Source organism: Dendrobates tinctorius, unplaced genomic scaffold (genome assembly GCF_039654945.1).
Source record: "Dendrobates tinctorius isolate UK_male_01 unplaced genomic scaffold, ASM3965494v1 ptg000066l, whole genome shotgun sequence".
NCBI classification, from domain to species: Eukaryota; Metazoa; Chordata; class Amphibia; order Anura; family Dendrobatidae; genus Dendrobates; species Dendrobates tinctorius.
In genome coordinates, this window is record NW_027361734.1 from 2,615,971 (window position 1) to 2,637,063 (window position 21,093).

The following is a 21,093-nucleotide window of genomic DNA, read 5'->3' on the forward strand; positions in this document are numbered from 1 at the left end:
AGAAGGTAGATAATTAAAAAAACGTTCAGAAATGTACCCCATCTATAGTGTACGTTATGTCAGCCTTTAGGTTTCACCCCTAATAATACAGATAGCAGATAAAATCCACTGTAAAATCCATGGTATTATAGAATATGCTGTAGGTTTATAAACCTACCGATCAGGACCAAACTGTTGCAATAATTCTTAAAAGGGAACCTGTCACCACATTTTCACTACCCTATCCAGGAGCAGCATATTGTAGGGGTAGAGATGCTAATTCCGCTTATCACTTAATGAGCTGATTGCTGTCACTTTAAAAAGTCCATGTTTTATCTTCTGCAGATCTACCAGATATCTTAATGTTGAGCTCTGTATAACCCTCCCACACCACTGATTGACAGCTTTCAATGTATGGGCAGAAATCTGCCAATCTGTGGTGGGGTTATACAGCGCTCAAGAATACGCTGGACTACCTGGCACAAAAGGCCCTTTTACAATTAACAATGCACCAGCGATCCGACCCAGTCAGGATCGCTGGTGCATCGCTAAATGATCGCTAGTGAGCTGTCACACAGGCACATCTCACAGCGATGCAGCAGCGACGCAGCGCACGATACTCACCTTTCACACACAGTGATCCTGACGTTGTCCCGCCTCCACGCGTCGCTCGTCGTCACAGCAGGAAGCTGACGACGAGAAATGGAGCCGGGCATTCTCGCGCTATCAGCGATGGACAGCGGGGAGCTGGTCGGAGGTAAGTATCACACATAGCGATATTGCTATAACGTCACAAAATCGGTGACGTTATAGTGATATCGCTAGCGATATCGCTATGTGTAAAACCCCCTTAAGTCTACTAGTCCTCTACTGTTGATAAAACAGTGATTATAACAACACTCCAGCACGCAGCCCACTAAGTGATACATTGCAGGAATCGAGGTCTCTGTCTCTACATTATGCTACTCTCATATTAGGTGGCAAAAACCTCATGACAGGTTCTATTTAATCACTTTATATGAAGAAGCTGCAAACATTTATTTTAGGTGGAGATAAAACAGAAAGGTCTGATTTTACTACTCTGGTTAAATGTATAGGTAGAAATGTCAGTTTCCAGACTAAGATTTTCAAGCAGTGCCTGAGAACACAGATTGTATTTTGCTAGGTAAATTCATTATGAATCACTCTTCTTTTAACACAGAAAACAAAATAATTCCCCATTCTGGCACCTTGAATGTCATGCAACAGCGACGTCTGGGAATCAAAGAAAGACATTCTTCAAGGCTTGTTTCTATCTTGCCAGATCCTTTAGAAGCACGCAAATTCAAGAAAATGCTGATTTTTACATCTGCAAAGGAGCAGAATTCCTGTCTGACAAGTGACGTGCTCTAACGGATTGGATAATTTCAGTAAAATTAGGCATACAATGGCAGAAAGTTAGAAATTGTCCTTTAGCAAATGACCAACTTTCCGAACAAGGCATAGCACTGTAGGCTTTATATTCCTGATACCTTAAAATATGTATGTTAATATAAAAGTGACATGTATTATTTAATAGACTTTTCTTAAAAATGTACATTTTATTATGTAGGAATAAGACTAGCATATGCACAGTTCCCTATTCATTGCATAGTTGGAGCACTAAACATTACATCTTTAAGGCTTTGTTCACACAATGAGTTGCCAATAAGTTTTTGCTGTGATTTTCAGAAACCGTGGTAAACTAAAACCTTAATGTTTGTGCCGTGTTTATAGAAAATCAGGGGAAAATACACAACAGGAATTCACTGTGTGAACATGGCCTTAAAGTGCCATAGTGAGGGGAATGTATGACTTTGAAAACTGGCACCCTTTACAGAAGGTCACACACCATAGGTGGTGTGATCAGCCTCCAATCTATATGGCAAAGGAGAGAAAAGGACCTTGTTGCACTGAAGCAGAGCACACTGATCTGTAATTCACCCAATAGTAATTAATCCAGTCCGGCTTCCCCTACACACCAAAGCCATACTTTTCTTATGTAAAAAGAGCTGTGAAGATCAATGGTACGGACACAGATTTCCATGAGAATCTGCCTCCAGAGCTTATTTTAACTGAGTTACCAGTGTGAGACACGTAGCTCAGGAGAGCAGACTGTCAGTCATTACATGTTTCACCCTGGTAACGCCCATTTTAACATAAAATAATTTCAGGAGGCAGATTCTCAGGGAGATCTATGTCCTGCCCATAGATCTTAACAACTCATTTACATATTAAGAAAAATGTTAATTTCTCCTAAATAAAACAGTACATTCCAGATATCAAAGCATAAATTTTATTCAACTTTCTATGACTTGCATGGCCATATGGATGGCTTGGGAGTGCTGATCTTAATGGCCGATACCTTTTAAATAAAACTCCTTTGTTTTGGATACTTCCCATTACTAAGCTTTGATAAAACTTTATTGATAAAGTCATATGCGAATTTCATGCATTTTTGGTGCATTTCCCCATGGACTTCCGCGCAGACACTGCAATATCTCAGCCATGCTCACATTGCGCCAGTTCCTCCTGTGTCTGCCAATCGGTACTGAATTACAATATCATTATTTAAGAGTTATCTGTAAATGTGATAAAACAATGCTGTATAAAAGGTCTATCAATTGATATTACTTACTCTGAGCACTTGGCAAATTTGAAATGGCAAATTTTAGTCTTCCTGCAAGCCACTCCAGACTCTCATGCAGGTTGGCAAGGGCTTTCAGGTCGCTGACATCAGTCATAATCTCATTCTGGGGAATTAGTTTATCTCCAAGGTTTCCAATAAGAACCTCTGACTCTTTAGCAAATGCAGCCCTACAATTGGGAAAGAAAAGTTCTTACATGAGTTTGTGAGAATGCAGACATCATGCAATTTGAAGAATGTCACAACATAGAATGTGTTCTAAAAAAACAAAAAAATAACTATTTATAGCCCATATGACAATGGGCTATAATGTATTTAATCATCATAAACAAAGTAAATAATTGGTAAAGGAAAAGGGAGAGGAAGGGGATGAGATGGGGACAATATAGGAATGGAGAACAGGAAGGTACATCAGCATTCAGTTTCACATAGAACATAGTTTATTATAGCCTTGATCTTAAAGCACCACTCCAGCATTTCTTTCTATTGCAGCAGTGAAGTGGTGCTACTAATTTACAGCCCCTGCACTTAGTCTTAAGGCCCCGTCTCACTAAGCAATCTCGGTAGCGAGATCACTGCTGAGTCACAACTTTTGTGACGTAACAGCGATCTCACCAGCGAGATTGCTGTGTGTGACAGCGATCAGCGAGCGGCCCCCCTGCCGGTATCGCTGATCGCTGCAAGAAACCTCTGGACATTTCTTTGGTCGCTGGTCTCCCGCTGGCCAGCACGCATCGCTGTGTGTGACAGCGGGAGACCAGCGATCAGGTGTAAAAAAAAATAAAAAAAATAAAAAATATAGTTATTCTCACCTTCCGATGTCCCATTCAGCCATCCTGCCTCTCTCCACGCTCCGGTCCCAGTGATCCTTTGCACGAATGACCGCGAGACTTTGTTATCCCGCGAGACCGTGGCATCTCGCGGTCATTCATGCAAAGGATCACTGGGACCGGAGCGTGGAGAGAGGCCGGAAGACTGCGCGGGACATCGGATGGTGAGAATAACTATATTTTTTATTTTGACTCTATTTTTTACAGGATGGCCAGCGATGCCGGGCGCTCGGCATCGCTGTGCTGATCGCTGGTGAAGCTGTCTGTGTGACAGCTCACCAGCGATCACATAGCGACTTACTAGCGATCCTGACACCTTGATATCGGTGTCGGGATCGCTGGTAAGTCGCTTAGTGAGACGGGGCCTTTATACTTACTAGGTGCCGGCGGATAGTACTTATAATATTGGGTGCAGGGATCTCATGTTAGCAGCACCACTCCAGCGCTGCCATAAAAAAAAAAGAAGCAGCTGAAGTGGTGCTTTATCATAATCATGTCTGTCTGGGATAATATGAAGAGACAGAAAGCTTTGCACAAACCCACATCTACAGAGGATCAGTGGTTAGTTCTCCAAGATGTTTGGAACAATCTACTTGCTGAGGTTCTCCAAAAACAGTGTACAAGTGTATCACATTTACCTAAAATTGTTGCTCAGTACAGTGTGTGAATAAGTACACATTGTCTCATGCTTCACGCAGCCTGTCCTACCCCTACTTTGTAGCCACTGAAATGTAGGACGGGTTGTGATTAATGATATTTGCCATTTTGGAATCCTGACAGAGTACAGAAGATAAAGCATACCTTTTTGCTAGATAAAACTATATTTTTTTTTTAAAAAAAAGGTTTAATATTTTAATTTGTATTTTTTTATTACATTTGTCAGAAAACCCCTTTAATCTGAGAGCAGCATACTATAGAGCAAGAGAGCCCGATTCCAGGGATGTGTCACTTACTAGGCTGTGTGTTTTAGTTCAATATAATCAGTACTTTATCAGCAGGAGATTATCACTACAGGACTAGGTTTCACATGCAGGCCAGTCAGGCTAATTTGTGAACCCTGTCCACACCACTGATTGGCAAGTTGCTTGACAAGGTACACAGGTAGCTGCCAATCAGCGGTATGGGCGGGGGTTATACACTGCTCAACATTTTGACTACTTTAACTATGAAGAAAACAGGGATTCTATCAAAACTACACCAAGCAATTTAGTAAGTGATGCAAAGTTGGAATCAGGCTCTCTGCCCCAACATCATTCTGCTCTTAAATAGCAAAATCTTGCTGATTGATCTCTTAGACCCAACAAGACTGTTGTACGAGGTTGGGGTCACACTTGCGAGTGCAATGCGAGAAACTAGTCGCTCAATATCCTGCACTGCCGCCGGCACTCAGTACCGGAGTGTGCGGCTGCATGTATTTCTATGCAGCTGAACGCTCCGGTCCCGAATGCCGGCGGCAGTGTCGAGTATTGATGCAAGAGACTTGCGCAAGATTCTTGCATTACACTCGCAAGTGTGACCCCAGCCTTACTCTGAGAATCCACATCAGAATGGTTGCATAATCCTAATATCACGCTGCTGCAATGCAGGTAGGTGCCGGCTCCACTAGATGGCAGTAGAGTGGAAGCAGGACTGCACCTAAACAGAGCTGGCCTGCAGTGCGGCAGTGAGGCTACCACAGATGGCAGAAGCCTACCGGGTCAGATCCTAGACTGTAGCTCAATACCAAAGGAATTAGCAAACTCACAGTCAGAGACAAGTCAGGAGGGGATCAGTAACGGTCAGGAGAAGATAAGACAAAAGAGAGAAGCAGGTCAAGATACAAGCCAAATCAAAACCAGGGAGTCTGCACACTAAAGGGAGTCAAGACGGGAATAAGGGAAAACAGAGACACGGGTTCAGAGAGCAAATGCAGCAGGATAAATCAAAGCAATCGGAGTCAGCTACAGCAGCCCTAGGCAAAAACTATAACTGACATCGCCTGCAGGAAGCAGCGGCGATAAATAGCCAACCTGAACCTAGACTGAGACTGGGAAATGTTATCTCTTGACATGACCATACTGGAAAAAAAAGGGAAAAGAGGACTCAAAACCCGGTCTGGATCTTGACACCTGATATAAAAAAAAACATTTTATTTTTAGGAATGTTGGCAACATTTTTCTTTGTCCTTAGGTTGGGAACTTTCTAGAAGTTATTTTAGTGCATTTATTGCCATTTTCTCTTTACATCAATGATGAGCGTACATCAGTATTTTGAAACCTTTTCTGTGGCTTGTCTGCATTCACCTGGAAACAGGCCTTATTTTAATATGGAAATTTTAAGTTACTCAGTACAATTTTGATCACAGTTAATTTTACATCCTATGCAAAATAGTTACACAATATAAAATTTAGAAGCAGATTACGAAAAATCCTCCTGCCGATAGCAGATTTCAGCCGATGGACTGAGTGATCGAAAATATATCAAATAAGATAATTCATATGCATTAGGCACAAATTAGGATATATAGCTAAAAATGGAATACCAGGAAAAATTATGGGGCTTTCTCCCACTTAGAGAAAATTCATCATCCAACTGCTAAAAAAAAAAAAAAGAAAAGAATAAAGTGGTAATGAGCCCAGTGCTAATCCTGCAGAAAATATGAAAATGTCTGCACTTAAACTTTAGCACCTCAAATAGAGTTTAGTGATTGACATGAAAAACAATCAGACTGTTATCTCACAGTAGGGTGCTTATGACACCACTAGTATAAAGCAAGCTAATAAGGGCCCACATCAATCAACATACCTGCACTATTGTTTGGCACATTTTATTCCAAAGTACTTCTTCATCTCTTATGTATAATATTTAAACAGAACAAATCAGCAGAGTCATGCTGTCCAAACCGCAGGCAGCATTAGTCAGAGCCTGGCTGCACGATGGCAGCTTGGTATATTCTCCTGTGAAACACATCTTAAGGTACTGTCACACTTAGCGATGTACCAGCGATCCCGACCAGCGATATGACGCGGTCAGGATCGCTGGTACATCGCTAAGTGGTCGCTAGTGAGCTGCCACATAGGCAGATCTCACTAGCGACATCGCTGGGGATGGGGGTCGCTACTTACCTGTCACACCAGGCGATCCTGCGTCCTCCCGCCCGGCTCCACGCGTCGCTCGTCCTCACAGCAGGAAGCGCCACAGGAAGCTGACGACGAGAAACAGTCCTGAACGTTCTCGCGCGATCAGCGATAAGCAGCGGGGGAGCCGGTCGCTGGTAAGTATCAGACACAGAGATATCGCTAGCAATATCGCTATAACGTCACTAGTTATAGCGATATTGCTAGCGATATCTCTTAGTGTGACAGGCCCTTTATAGAAGGTGCACTTGAGAGATGTGGCCGTGGACCATAGCCAGAAGTGAGGCTAGACTGACTCTGCCAACAGCCGGCCTTTCCCGGCACCGCTCCAGGTGACTAATTGATATCGTATTATGGGTAAGGCCAGTCAATCATCTGCTGGAGCACTGTGAGACGTCATCTGGGGGCGGAAACAGACTAGTGTCGTATCTGGCTACAGTCCCTGACCAGTGACTTTCTCAAGTGTCACTTGGTTTTTAGACCTTGAGAAAAGCGCTGGTTCAGCACAAAAACATGCCAGTTTCCATTTTTGCTATCCTACATCTGGAAGAACCCTTTGCTACAGCTAAGGGGCAGCAGCAGTGGCTTCCCTCGATTATATAGGTGTTGTTCCTGCACACAGCACCGTCAGGTGAGCGCTACCATCGCTTAGACTTCTCCTTTACCAGACAGTTATTGTCCTATTTTGTGTGAATTCTGACCCTTTCCAAAACTTCTCTCTGAGAATACTTTGGCTCCATACTAATTGTCTTTGTATGATCATGAACACTCATTTCAATTCACTCACGCTAATCACAAACTGTTGGCAAATTTTTCCATCATATGTAATTACATGTTCTAAACGTATTAACTTATATTGGATCAGATCTCAAATCAACTTCATCGAGCTTGCATCTGGTGTACTTTGGCACTGCACAAAGTTTATGGGGACCAAAAAGCTACCGTTATAATGTTGTAGCTACTGTGACTAAAAAAAAAAGCAGTTCTAACTGATAATGCAGAAACGCACTTGATAAGATGTGAAAAAGCACTTTATTTCATTCATTACATGTTTTGAGTCAGAAAATAACATAGTCTAGCAGTGGTTACCAAAAAGGCTGCAATTATCGCTATAGATGGGGAAATGTTTTCAACATGGTCCCATGATCTACCTTAGACTTTATAATTCTCATCTGACAGAGGTACCATTTGAGCCCATGGAGGGGCTGCAAACACCGCAGCCCTCTTTTTCAGCACCTTGCTCAGTAACACTGGCACCTGGATCAAGGACATAGCCAGTGCCATAGCTGTGGCCCCACTGCTAATACATCCAAACACAACTTTTGATTTTAGCGATCAATTCTCTACATAAAGACAACATTCTCCAAGTATAAAAAAAGAAAGCCAAAAAAAAGCTTTGTTCAGTTCCTTTAATCCAAAGGTTCAAAAATTATTCCAAGCGTCCTTGTAGGAGCAATTTATTTAGTGCTGCCAATTATTCTGGATGTTTGGACTGTACTGATTAAGCAGTTAACGGCAGCGCAGCCTATAGAATAAACTCTATAGACACACATTTGCCTCTGCTAATATTTGCTCCTACATTTACATTCCCATTCTAGGTGAGATTTAAGTGTAGGTGCGCTAATCCGCACAACATACGTTACCGGAGATAACAGCGACTTTGCCATCGTTTACTGATAACACTTCCACTGTCTGAATATGCCTTCTGACTATGGCGGAGCAGGGGACAGCTGTAATGATTTGTTATGCCTCCTACGTCTCTTCGTCTTCTGTTCTCGCACATCAAAGTCAAGTCTGCTAATAATAAATGTACTTCTACGGCTGAAATTTCTGTTCGCTTAATGAAATGAGAGGTAACCTTTATATGACTTGAAGGACACCAAGTGCCAAACAGTCCTTAGGGCTTTAAAAACTAATTATACAAGGAGAATCCGTCCATTATTTCTTTCCTTGCCCCGGTGAGCAGAATGTGCTTAATATGCTGAAACCGTGACTGCTTACCTTGCCTGGGTGATGGCTGTTGACTCATGCATCCCACAAGCTGAATGAGACCCCAAGCACAAAACTCTTCAATCCTGGAGCGATCAGCAAAGTGAGGATAATGTCTAGGGCCCGAGTATCACTTCTGCCAGGGAAGTAGCCACAGGGGTGCAAAAATAGCCACACCCAGGTGTGCCCCGCTACCTCATAAGAAGACATGCTTATAATAAAGGGCACTTAGGAGGTGGGGGTATTGATATAGATTTTGCACTGGAGCCCAGAAGAATTGAATAAAAAATAAGAGCTAAATGTCTGTAAGGGTGGGTTTGCCTTCCATCTGCATCATTGGGATATAAGTGTGTATCAAATGATTGAAAAAAAATAGTATGCAGTTAACAAAGGAAGCATCTGTCGACCAGTGGATAAGTAAGTTCTATTGTAACTTCACTTAAACACCTTCAAAATGGATATAGTCTTGTAGAAAATGGCTAAATGAATCAGGACTTAGGCAGAAACATACATAAGGTACACACTTTGGCTATACACCTGACAGATGGGCAATAATTAGGTAAATGTGGCCAAGTAAAATGGGTCCTGTGAGCCACAGTTAAAATGCAGATATCACATTTCCCTTTGTCCAGGTTCTGGCAGGTATGTAAAAAAATATTTGGTCAAATCCACAAAATGAGGATGTGACAGACAGTATGTATAGTGCTGTGCATTCGTCCTCGTAGGTACTGGGACTGCTTTCTATTACATACAGTACAGGAGCAGACACGGACAGAAGAGGGTCCCGGTGCTAGGACAATATATGGGCCCTTTACAGTCCAATAGCTCATCATAGTGCACAATTTCACCTGCTTTAGAGGTGGCAGTGGCCCCTCTTAACTCATGAGCCCCTGTGAGGCTGCACCAATGATATCAAGCAACGAAAAGAACATAAAAAATGTCCAATAATTCAATTTATTTAATTAGCATGAAATAATATAATACAATATAATATAAAAGGAAGACAAGGGGGGGCCAATGCCATGGATAAGGCACAACCGGGGACAATAAGTTCTATGCTGTATGTTAAAGTAATATTATCCAGCACAAGGTAAATCACCATGAATAAAGTGCTGGTGCTAATGTGGCATCATTGTGTAAACAATCAAATAGAACATATTTATATAATGTGCGAATGCAACAGTGCAGCAACCGATGAACATATATAAAGCAATCATAAATAAAGTGCAGTGCTAAGTAATAGTGGAATAAAATTAATCCAATAAACTAAATGTTCACAAGGAACTCAAGAGACTAAAACCAAAAGCGGAAAATGTGCAAGCACGGTGCTATACCTCTTGTGCTGCTGGAGTCCCCGGGAAGTGCCAGCCCCGACGCGCGTTTCGGCGTACCTTCGTCAGGGGTTGCACCAATGATATGTCCACCTCTGATACAGTATACTCTGGGCCATAAAATGAACAAGAATAGTACATACTGTAATCCATGGTCCGCGTAGAAATATGCCCACGTGTAGTAACATTTTGGCTATAGTTGGTGCATGTGCCTCAGTGTACGGTTCATCAAACACAAGGATGGAAAACATGCTAGTCTGAACAAACCTGTAGTTTTTGAAAGAAGCAGTGAACATTATTTTGGAACAATATCATTTGTGCACATTTTAGGAGACAGATTAAGTTCTGTAAGTGAATACATAAATGGTAGGCTCATGCTTCTATCAGCGTTGAATAATGTATCACTTGTCATTGAGAATCGAGGACAAGACAAGTTTATTCAGCTCTGCGTTATCTCTTGCCTTAGGTAGCAATGCCATCATATTTACATACGGACCATGAAGCAGGCAAAGGACATTCTGGTACTCTAATCCCCAGCCTGGCACTTTTTACAAATCTGTGCACAACCGGAAAAGCAAGTTTCTGCAATCTCCTGCAGCTACAGCATCCTAATCTGAAAACACATGTGCTTATCATGGTGCCAAACCCAGAGGAGCAAAACAGGATTACTATTTCCTTCTACAGGCAGAGGCAAAGATGGACAAGACACAAATTCACGTCTACACAATGTCAGGCCCAATATCACTTTGCTTGAATGTTTAAACATGTACAATTGGGGTGGTACTGGTATCCATAGGACAGTGTTTAAGGCCTCTTTCACACATCAGTTTTTTGCCATCACTCGCAATCCAGCAGTTTTGGAAAAAAACGGATCCTTCGCAGATTGTGAAAAACTGATGTGACGGATCCGTTTTTTCCCTGGATCCGACTGCCCTACCTGGTAATAATAATTGGAGCATGCTCAGTTTAAAAAAAAAAAACGGTATCCATTGCTGGATTCCGTCATTTGACGGACAGCGACGGATCCTGTGCCCATAGACTTCCATTATAGCCAACGACGGATGGCGCTGGATCTGTCGCTGTCCGACTTTTCGATGGAGACAAAAAACGTTACTTTGCCCGTCGTCTATGCCCGACGGACACAAAATTTCCGACGGATCCAGTGAACGACGGACGAAACGTGAGGCCATCCGTCGCTAATACAAGTCTATGAGAAAAAAAAAACAGCGGCATCAGTCGCTGGATCCGTTTTTTTTTTCTAAAAACGAAGGATTGTGACTGATGGCAAAAACTGATATGTGAAAGAGGCCTAAGATGTTGGATCTGTCAAGGAAAGTGTAGCAAGCCGGACTCCATTTAGCTCAAATTGCTGTGAAGTTTATTTAAAAATCTCATTAACTTGAACCTGTCAGCAGGATTGTGCGCAGTAACCTACAGACAATGTCAGGTCGGCGCTGTTATACTAATTAATAATAAACCTTAGTTGATGAAATCAGTCTTGTGGTTGTTGTTTAATCTTTATTTTCAGTTTTTGCTATGATCGTGCCCCTTGACGGGCTCTTTATGTGGTGTTCTGCTTACATATTCATCTATATGGCTTCTGATAGGTCACTGATCCCTCACTGACCTGACCCCTAGTTTACTAAATGAATATAATATGTATTGCAAAAAAAACACACGTTTAGCAGGCAGGTGCCGGTGGCAACGCCTGCGCTGGAGCATGATCACATGTGAAATGTGTATATAATTATTTTATTTGATGCTATAAATCAGTGTTCCCCAACTCCAGTCCTCAAGATTCATCAACAGTTCATGTTTTCAGGATTTCCTTAGTATGGCCCAGGTGATAAATGCAGTACTTGCGCAGGAAATAATTCCACCACCTGGGCAATACTAATGAAATCCTGAAAACATGACCTGTTGGTGGCTCTTGAGGATGGGAGATGGGGACCACTGCTATAAATAAATTTAGAAAAAAAATCTGTCTCAAAATGGTGCCGACCTCGCCTGCGCAGAAGCAGCTACGGGCAATACAATAGATGATACTGCGCAGACGGCGCCATCCTGCTAGAGAAAAAAAAAAATTCTTCCTCCAAGGCTGTCTTGTTTTGGTCTCAAATATTCAAGTGGCTTTAACCTTCCTATGGCTAGCGCCAGAGACTCTAATTTTTTCTATACTTATTTAAGATGAGACTCGCCTATTCAAGTCTACGAGTGCCCAAAAAATCCTCTATAGATAAACCAAACAGCAGCCAAAGGTAATTAACATAGGAACCTGTATTTGGTCTTGTAAATTTTAATAACTCCAGATGTATAAAAACGGATGCCATATGAATTGCACAAGGATGGCATCCAGACGACACAGAATTTTGAAAAGAAAATTTTCTGAATGAAAATCTGGTGTCCTTACAGCCCAAAAACACTTTTTACATGGAATTTTTAAAGCACCATGCCAGCAGTTTTGCTTTTTACAATGCTAGAGTGGCGCTTCAAATGTAAGCCACTTGGTCCGTTCTTATACTCACCTTCCAGTGGCTTCACCTTTTACCAACGACCCTAGAGTCTTATGGTGACATCTTGCGTCAGTAATTTCTGACTGTCCGTCACAAGAGCTCAATGCAACTCTATGAGCCAGTACAAGGCTCTCAGAGATGTATTGAAAAGTTACCTCTGGCATGTTCCATGAAACACTAGCACTGCCGGCTGGTCACTGTTTGTCAACAGACCGGAGAAACGCAAGGAAATGATCAAGGCAGCAGTAGGGGAGTATGAGACAGGGAGCAGGGGGAATTATATTTAAAGCACAATTCCAGTGATGCAATAAAAAACCCTCTGGAGTGGTGCTTTAAATAAACTTCACAAGGATTTGATCCAAATGGACTACAGCGTACTATGCTTTCCTTGAAGAATCCTACAACCTATACCATTATCATACTACTTGGCAGATCTTCCACTGAAATTGACACTCGAGCAGAAAAAGACATGGATTCTGGCGGCAACCACTGACTATACTTGCCTACATGAGATGCAATATTGAAATGTCTAGTGATGAGCGAACGTGCTTGGATAAGGCGTTATCTGAACATGTTTGTGTACTAACCAAGCCTCTTCGGCGCATTTGGAAAATATGTTTGAGTTCCCGCAGCTGCTCGCCAGCCGCAACACATGCGGGGATTGACGGTTTGTTTGTTAGGTAACCCCTGCATGTGCTGAGGCTGTCGAACATGCAGCCGCGGGGACTTGAACATATCTTTCCAACAGGCTGAAGACGCTAGGTTAGTACACAAGCGTGCTTGGATAACACCTTATCCGAGCACGTTTGCTCATCACCACTAGTGTCTATTGAGTCCAACCTTATCTGGAGAGTATTCTGCCCAACATGTTATTTTTCTTTTCCTAATTTGTTGCACTATCCCGATGCAGGGCCTATATGCGTTTCCTTTTTGCTCATATAAGTTACTCATACCTGATCTGTAAAGTGTACAAGGCTCTAGATTAAGAAATACATGGAAGACTGGATTTTCACCATGCCTTATATCACAAATCCTAAAATATAAATGTTTCGCCTTCCCAATAATAACGGAAGATAAACACACGAGTGTAATTGACTTTACATATAGGAGCTCTTTATAATATGGGATCACATTTATCATTACAAGACTTCATATTAGGTTCCAAAACAAAATATTCAACTTCAGAAGTACAATCAGATTTAGTTCTGTAGAGAAGGTGAATTGTTTCGACCGGTGGCCATATTCCTTGATTGCAACTTTTGTAAAAACTTGATTGTGAAGTGTTGTAATCCAGGGTGATTATCACAAGAGATTAAAGCAGAGGACTATTCTCTGTTTACAACACAATTTACAACAACCTACAGCTCTGCAATCAGACAAAAATTGCCTCAGTAAATTTTGTTTTGACCTGGATTTGAGGAAAAAAGAAATGATAATCCCTAAATATGAATGTTGCCATCATCAATCAAAAACAGTAAAATTAGCAATCAACATATGATTATGCAACAGGCAAGCAATATTAATCACAACAGATTAATAATCTGCTCAACATAAATAGCTTGTACGTCAAATACGATTTGTATAGCCGAAAAAGCTAAATTACAAAAAAGTCAGTAAAGAGCAGAATTTTCTGCCTCTTCAAGAGATTGTGCCCAAGTAAGAGAAAGCTGGGAAAACAATATACGTCGTTTACAAATCAGGAATTTATGTTATGCACATTATTCTTAAACTAAAAAGTCATAAAAAAATGTAAATGCTATATAAATTCATAATGACTAATTACTCAGCTACAGGTTAGTAACACTCGTCAGATCAACAATCTACATAAGGGTTTAGACCGGCAGAGACCTTCATTGTGATGGTTCATTTACTACATAAAAGTAATACTGTCTATTTAATAACACTTCTAAATAACTAGATGGGGTGGAAAATGATTTGTGATGATGTGTTGCCAAAACACCAGGTGAAGTATTCAGTTCGCTGGTACAACAGACTACTCCACCACACGTTGTCCTATAAAATGGAGGGATACTAATTGTGACATTTCCTCTCATCCTCAGTGAACCATACTACAAAAAGAAACATGAAGTCTAATCCAACTTACCATAGATGGATCCTTTCTGGCCAAGCTGAGCCTGGATTAAATTCTGAGGGTGGAGGATACTGAAAACACTGCAGAAATAGGCATCGTGACCATCGGGAACTGTAGCCCAAAGTATGGAGAATGGTTTACATTGTGCACTGTTTAAAGACACTAGTTTCTCAGTATTGACTGTATGGATCGGGACACAAGTTTGTCAGAAAAGACGTCAAGGTCTGTCAACAAACAACTCTATTTGCAATGGAAGGGAATATTCATTAAGATAGTACTGCAGAACTTGCCCACATAGGGTAAATTACACTCCATGAAAACCGTCTGAGCGGAAACTCTCCAAATTCTCCTCCAAATCTCCTAACTCCTAAAAATTTTGAGTTTCCAATCCAAGAACTCTGCACAGAGATTCTATGAGGACACACCCTGCACGCCAATAGTCCTTGAATTCTAACATACAGTTTACCATTTTTGCTGAGTTTCAAATTGTCCAAAGCTTCCCATATGCCTTCGATAGCTGTTGGCTGGATACTTGTTTGACCTACAGCTATAAGTCTTCTTGCAGTGGCTTGTCTCCAGCGAGAAAAAGAGGGTCAGATGTGTGAATTCAAACTACCCGATCCTCCTGTCCTCACCGCGCTGACCAATGCTCTCCTGCCCTTCACACTGACCAATCCTTTCCTGTCCTCCACACTGCCAAATCCTCTTCTGTCCTCCGCACTGCCCAATCCTCTTCTGCCCTCATCGCTGACCAATTCTTTCCTGTCCTCCGCACTGACCAATTAACTCTCTTCCGTACTGAGCAACACTCTCCTGTACGCACTGCCAATCCTTTCCTGTCCTCCACACTGACCAATCCTCTCCTGTCCTCCGCACTGACCAATCCTCTCCTGTCCTCCGCACTGACCAATCCTCTCCTGTCCTCTGCACTGACCAATCCTCTCTTTTCCGTACTGACCAATCTTCTCTTGTCCGCAATGACCAACCCACTCCTGTCATTCGCACTGACAAATCCTCTCCTGTCCTCTGCATTGACCAATCCTCTCTTTTCCGTACTGACCAATCTTCTCTTGTCCGCAATGACCAACCCGCTCCTGTCATTCGCACTGACAAATCCTCTCCTGTCCTTTGCATTGTACAATCCTCTCTTTTCCGTACTGACAATCCTCTCCCAACCTCTGCATTGACCAATCCTCTCTTGTCCACAATGACCAACCCTCTCCTGTCCGCACTGACCAACCCTCTCCTGTCCGCACTGACCAACCCTCTCCTGTCCGCACTGATCAACCATCATTTCTAAAATTAACTTAAAAAGTGCATAAAAAATAACTTTTATTGCAAATATAAGTAACTAAAAACAGTGCAAGTCAACCAAAATTTTTTAAAAGCACATGATATGTACAGTGGTTTTCTACAACAAACACAACGAACATTTGTATTGCGTTTTCCTCAAAATTGACTCAAAATGCATACAGCTGATCCTATAGTGCCCTTAGAAAAATCAAGTGGTGGGGGCCACCTAACGCTTTCTGAAAAATGACCCTGAACCATTTGTTACCCTTAGGTAATGAGGTCTAACCCTAGTTATACCTAGACCGTCCCTCTATCCTTCCTAGGCGTTTCCGCACAAAGTAGTTGGATTTATCAAGGGATTAGAATCCATGGATAACAAAAATTATAAGAGAGTGTTAGGACAAATTATGGACACCAATCTGCCCCTGGTGCTGTTGTAATCACTCCCCCAACCTACTATTAGGAAAGATGAGAGAAGCTACCACATCTCCTATTGATACAATGAAATGTACGTTAAGAATAGATAAATCGATTTTATCTTGACAATGTGCCAACATTGCGTGCTGTCATCCGCAGATCGCTCGTTACATTCACTTATTGCATCTGTATAAATGTGTGGTCGAAGGCAAGCATTTGGGGGCAGCAGGAGAATCAGGTAAGTGCTCTTCTCATACATTCAGTGCAAAATATACTAAATGTATAAACAGAACATTTAGAATCCCATTTTTTGGGGGATCAGTGAAGGTGCCAGAAGTCCCACAAATAAAGTTTTCACCTATCTCGTAGGTTGGGGATAGGTCTCGATGTAGGGAATAAACTATTGGGAACTATTGTGTACTTTGCTCTTGTGTATATTTGTGTATACTGTCTTTATGAGACATTTGTTATTTTTCACAGCAGTTTTCCTAGTTATACATATTGATAGTCCTGCTTTATTTATATGCGAAGGAAATTGGGTAGGAGGGAAATGCAAGTGGATTACAGAGAAATCAAATTCTCTTTTTTTCTGTCTAGATTTGTTGACTGAGTACAAGAGCGATTTACAACACTATATTTTCCTCAGTGGATTGATCAGATGGGTTATAAGCACCACCATTTTTTCCTATACATTGTACGTTAACATAATAAAGTATCAATATAGAATTTGTATGTTGAGGATGGTGCAGAAAAACCTAGCGACAAGGACCCTCGAGTTCCTAATAGCTACTGTACTCTATTACCAGAATTGGTACCCCTTGTAAAGACTGCAAAATCACTAAAATAATATTATGAGAAAAATATTGCAATTAAACATAATTAATAAAAAAATAGAACTCAACATGTATTCTCAAAATTAGAATAAAGGTTAAATTTTCAGATGGATTTACAACTTCCCATCATCTGATAATATGCAGAATTGAAGACCATACTATTGTTACCAGAGATGTATGAGAACATTAGAGGTACTGTCACACTTAGCAATGCACCAGCGTTCCCGACAACGATATGACCCGGTCAGGATCACTGGTGCATCGCTAAGTGGTTGCTAGTGAGCTGCCACACAGGCAGATCTCATCAGCGACATAGCAGCGGTCGGCGGTCGCTACTTACCTGTCAGACGAGGCGATGAAGACGTCCTCCTGCCCACGTCCACGCGTCGCTCCAGCAGGAATCTGACGACGAGAAACGGCCCAGGCCGTTCTCGCGCGATCAGTGATAACCAGCGGGGGAGCCGGTCGGCGGTAAGTATCAACACATAGCGATATCGCTAGCAATATCGCTTAGTGTGACGGGCCCTTAAAAGTTGTACTGAGACTAAAAGGGCATTTACACTGCAAGATAATCGTGAATGAGCATTGTTAAAAACACTTGTTTACCTTGACTTGCCGTATAAACAGAGTGAATCAACTGTACTGTGATAAGTACTGCTTATATAGGGTGGCCATTCATGCACAATGGCCCACCAGGGGATTCACCGGCTCTTCTGTTGGCCAGTCCTAGTCTGCTTACGAATATGTCACCAAAATTGGGAGCAGACTCACGGTTATCTCAAGTATTCATCTTGTTGACGAATTTGGTACACACTGGACTAGGGACTACAGCAGTACGAAATCTCCCTTGATATGTAAGGTAGTAATATTGAAATGCACTGTGTAAGAAGAGGAATAACTGTATACCGTATAAAATCTTCTTCGTCTTCTCTTTTGGGTCTAAGCTGCTTCGGCTGAGTCATGTTCAGCCAGTTGGGAAGTGACTTTAAAAGTCTTGTAATGTCATCGTCCTTGGCCCAGGAGGCACTGATCACAAATTTCTCATCAGATTGCACAATACTCCTAGGAGAAAAAAATAATTTTTAATACCACTGACCTGTAATGTTTTTTCATAGGCACTTATGAAGTAATTTAAATGGATTTACAATACTGGAAAAAATGTAAAAATAAAATACCCTCTCTACAATGGATACGGAAAGTATTCAGACCCCTTTAAATTTTTCACTCTGTTTCATTGCAGCCATTTGGTAAATTCAAAAAAGTTCATTTTTTTCTCATTAATGTACACTTTCTCATTAATGTACACTATGACCATCCTGACTGGAAAAAAAAACAGAAATGCAGAAATTATTGTAAATTTATTCAAAAAGAAAAACTAAAATATCACATGGTCATATTTATTCATACCCTTTGCTCAGTATTGAGTAGAAGCACCCTTTTGAGCTAGTACAGCCATGAGTCTTTTTGGGAATGATGCAACAAGTTTTTCACACCTGATTTGGGGATCTTCTGCCATTCTTCCTTGCAGATCCTCTCCAGTTCCGTCAGGTTGGATGGTGAACGTTGGTTGACAGCCATTTTCAGGTCTCTCCAGAGGTGCTCAATTGGGTTTAGGTCAGGGTTCTGGCTGGGCCAGTCAAGAATGGTCACAGAGTTGTACTGAAGCCACTCCTTTGTTATTTTAGCTGTGTGCTTAGGGTCATTGTCTTGTTGGAAGGTGAAACTTCGGCCAAGTCTGAGGTCCACAGTACTCTGGAAGAGGTTTTCATCCAGGATATCTCTATACTTGGCAGCATTCATGTTTCCTTCAATTGCAACCAGTGGTCCTGCCCCTCCAGCTGAAAAACACCCCCAAAGCAAGATGCTGCCACCACCATGTTTCACTGTTGGGATTGTAATGGGCAGGTGATGAGCAGTGCCTGATTTTCTCTACACATGCCGCTTAGAATTATCACCAGAAAGTTCTATATTCGTCTCATCAGACCAGAGAATCTTATTTCTCATACTATGGGAATCCTTCATGTGTTTTTTAGCAAATTCTAAGCGTGCTTTCATATGTCTTGCACTGAGGAGAGGCTTCCGTTGGGCCGCTCTGCCATAAAGGCCTGACTGGTGGAGAGCTGCAGTGATAGCTGACTTTGTGGAACATTCTCCCTTCTCCCTACTGCATCTGTGGAGCTCAGCCACAGTAATCTTGGGGTTCTTCTTTACCTCTCTCACCACGACTCTTCTGCCACAAATGTTCAGTCTGGCTGGACAACCAGGTCTAGGAAGACTTCTGGTGGTCCCAAACTTCTTCCATTTAAGGATTATGGAGGCCACTGTGCTCTTAGCAACTTTGAGTACCGCAGAAATTCTTTTGTACCCTAGGCCAGATCTGTGTCTTTCCACAATTCTGTCTATAAGCCCCTTGGCCAGTTCCTTTGTCCTCATGATTCTCATTTGGTCTGACATGCACTGTGAGGTCTTATATAGACAGGTGTGTGCCTTTACAAATCAAGTCCTATCAGTTTAATTAAAAACATTCCTAAGAGGATCACAAGGAAATGGACAGCATGTGACTTAAATATGAGTGTCTGAGCAAAGGGTCTGAATACTTATGACCATGTGATATTTCAGTTGTTTTTTTTTTTAATAAATTTGCAAAAATTTCTACATTACTGTTCTTTTTGCAGTCAAGATGTGGTGCAGAGTCTAACAATGAGAAAAAAATGAACTTTTTTTGAATTTACAAAATGGCTGAGTGAGAAAGAGTGAGAAATGTAAAGGTGTCTGAATACTTTCTGTACCCACTGTATGTTTTGTAATACATCTTAACATGTTCAAATACTTTGATCATCATAACAGACACTTTCAGGAACCTTCCCCCACTTCTAGCATTTTTTCTTCTTGTTGTACAAGCAGTTTTTGACCCACCTCCCTGGTTAGATCTTGTTCTGAGCAGACTGACCATGTTTGGAACAGCACATTGGTGCATCATTCATGTTTGCAAGAGTATAAAGAAAACGACAAGTAAACCAGACACAAAGACAAAACAGGGATAACAGAAAACCTCTATCATAAGAAAGAACAAACCGAGAATAGGAAGGAGGATAGGGACTGGGAGGAATAAACTAAATGGGTAAAGGGGATCAAGAGATAAACACACACATACAACAGCAACCTAAAGAACTCAACTCCAAACTTCAACTACTTAAGTTTAGCACACAGCACAGGAAGATGAATCTCCAACAGCAACAATAAACTCTTATTCAGCAAGGGTCTCCTAAGTGCAAGGAAGTAGAGATTTCACCAGCAAGATAAGAGATGGTCTAGCCATGTTTGATAGGAAGAGTTAACAACCAGATCAGAAGCATGTGAAATGGAGCTGCATGTTTCTGACCAGCATAGACAGGGTCATTAACCTCTTCAACACTAAATTCAAAACTAGTGATCTTATACTCCCAGATCTCCCAGGTAGGGATGACACACTCATGATAGATCTACAGTAGCTAATACAAAGATTTAATCAAAACTGCAACACCCAGTAAAGTAAATGTCACATCGCTTAATCAGGGTCTCTGCCTCTACATCATGCTGCTCTCAGCTGGGGTAGCAAAAACCTGGTGAATAATTCCCTTTAAGTGTAACTAAAGACAACAATCATTAATGATAGTACTTGGTCCGATAGTTTAATAAATAGTCCAATTAGCAATAAACAATACCAACAATAAACAGTTATGGCTTAATGTATAATCATTAAAAAGTGAATGTTAGTAAGAAATCTCGTGAATCCAATAGAAAATACTTGGAAATATACTATTATAACTTCTATAATAGCGAATATCCAATATAATTACACAGACCATCTAACTGAAAAAAGATGCTTGTGGACTGGAGCTCAGCTAGTATAATTAGGTTAATTGTTACTTCCAAAAGCTATTATCAGTTAATTAATTCACAGATCTCTGCTACAAAGGAAAAGCCTTATATAACATATCTGTTGTCTTACTATCAAGCGGGGAAAGAAAACTGGTTCAACCTCAAAAGCCAATA

General features: G+C 41.4%; 1 protein-coding gene across 1 annotated transcript in view; it reads right to left on the reverse strand.

Annotated features, from left to right (window-relative positions):
• EXOC4 (exocyst complex component 4) overlaps positions 1-21,093 on the reverse strand; it is a 685,438-nt gene that overhangs the window by 182,972 nt on the left and 481,373 nt on the right. Inside the window, exons 13-14 of the mRNA XM_073580982.1 lie at positions 17,965-18,120; positions 2,636-2,814 (exon numbers count right to left, since the gene is read on the reverse strand). Coding sequence (XP_073437083.1) covers positions 2,636-2,814; positions 17,965-18,120 — 335 coding nt within the window. The remainder of the gene's footprint in view (positions 1-2,635; positions 2,815-17,964; positions 18,121-21,093) is intronic.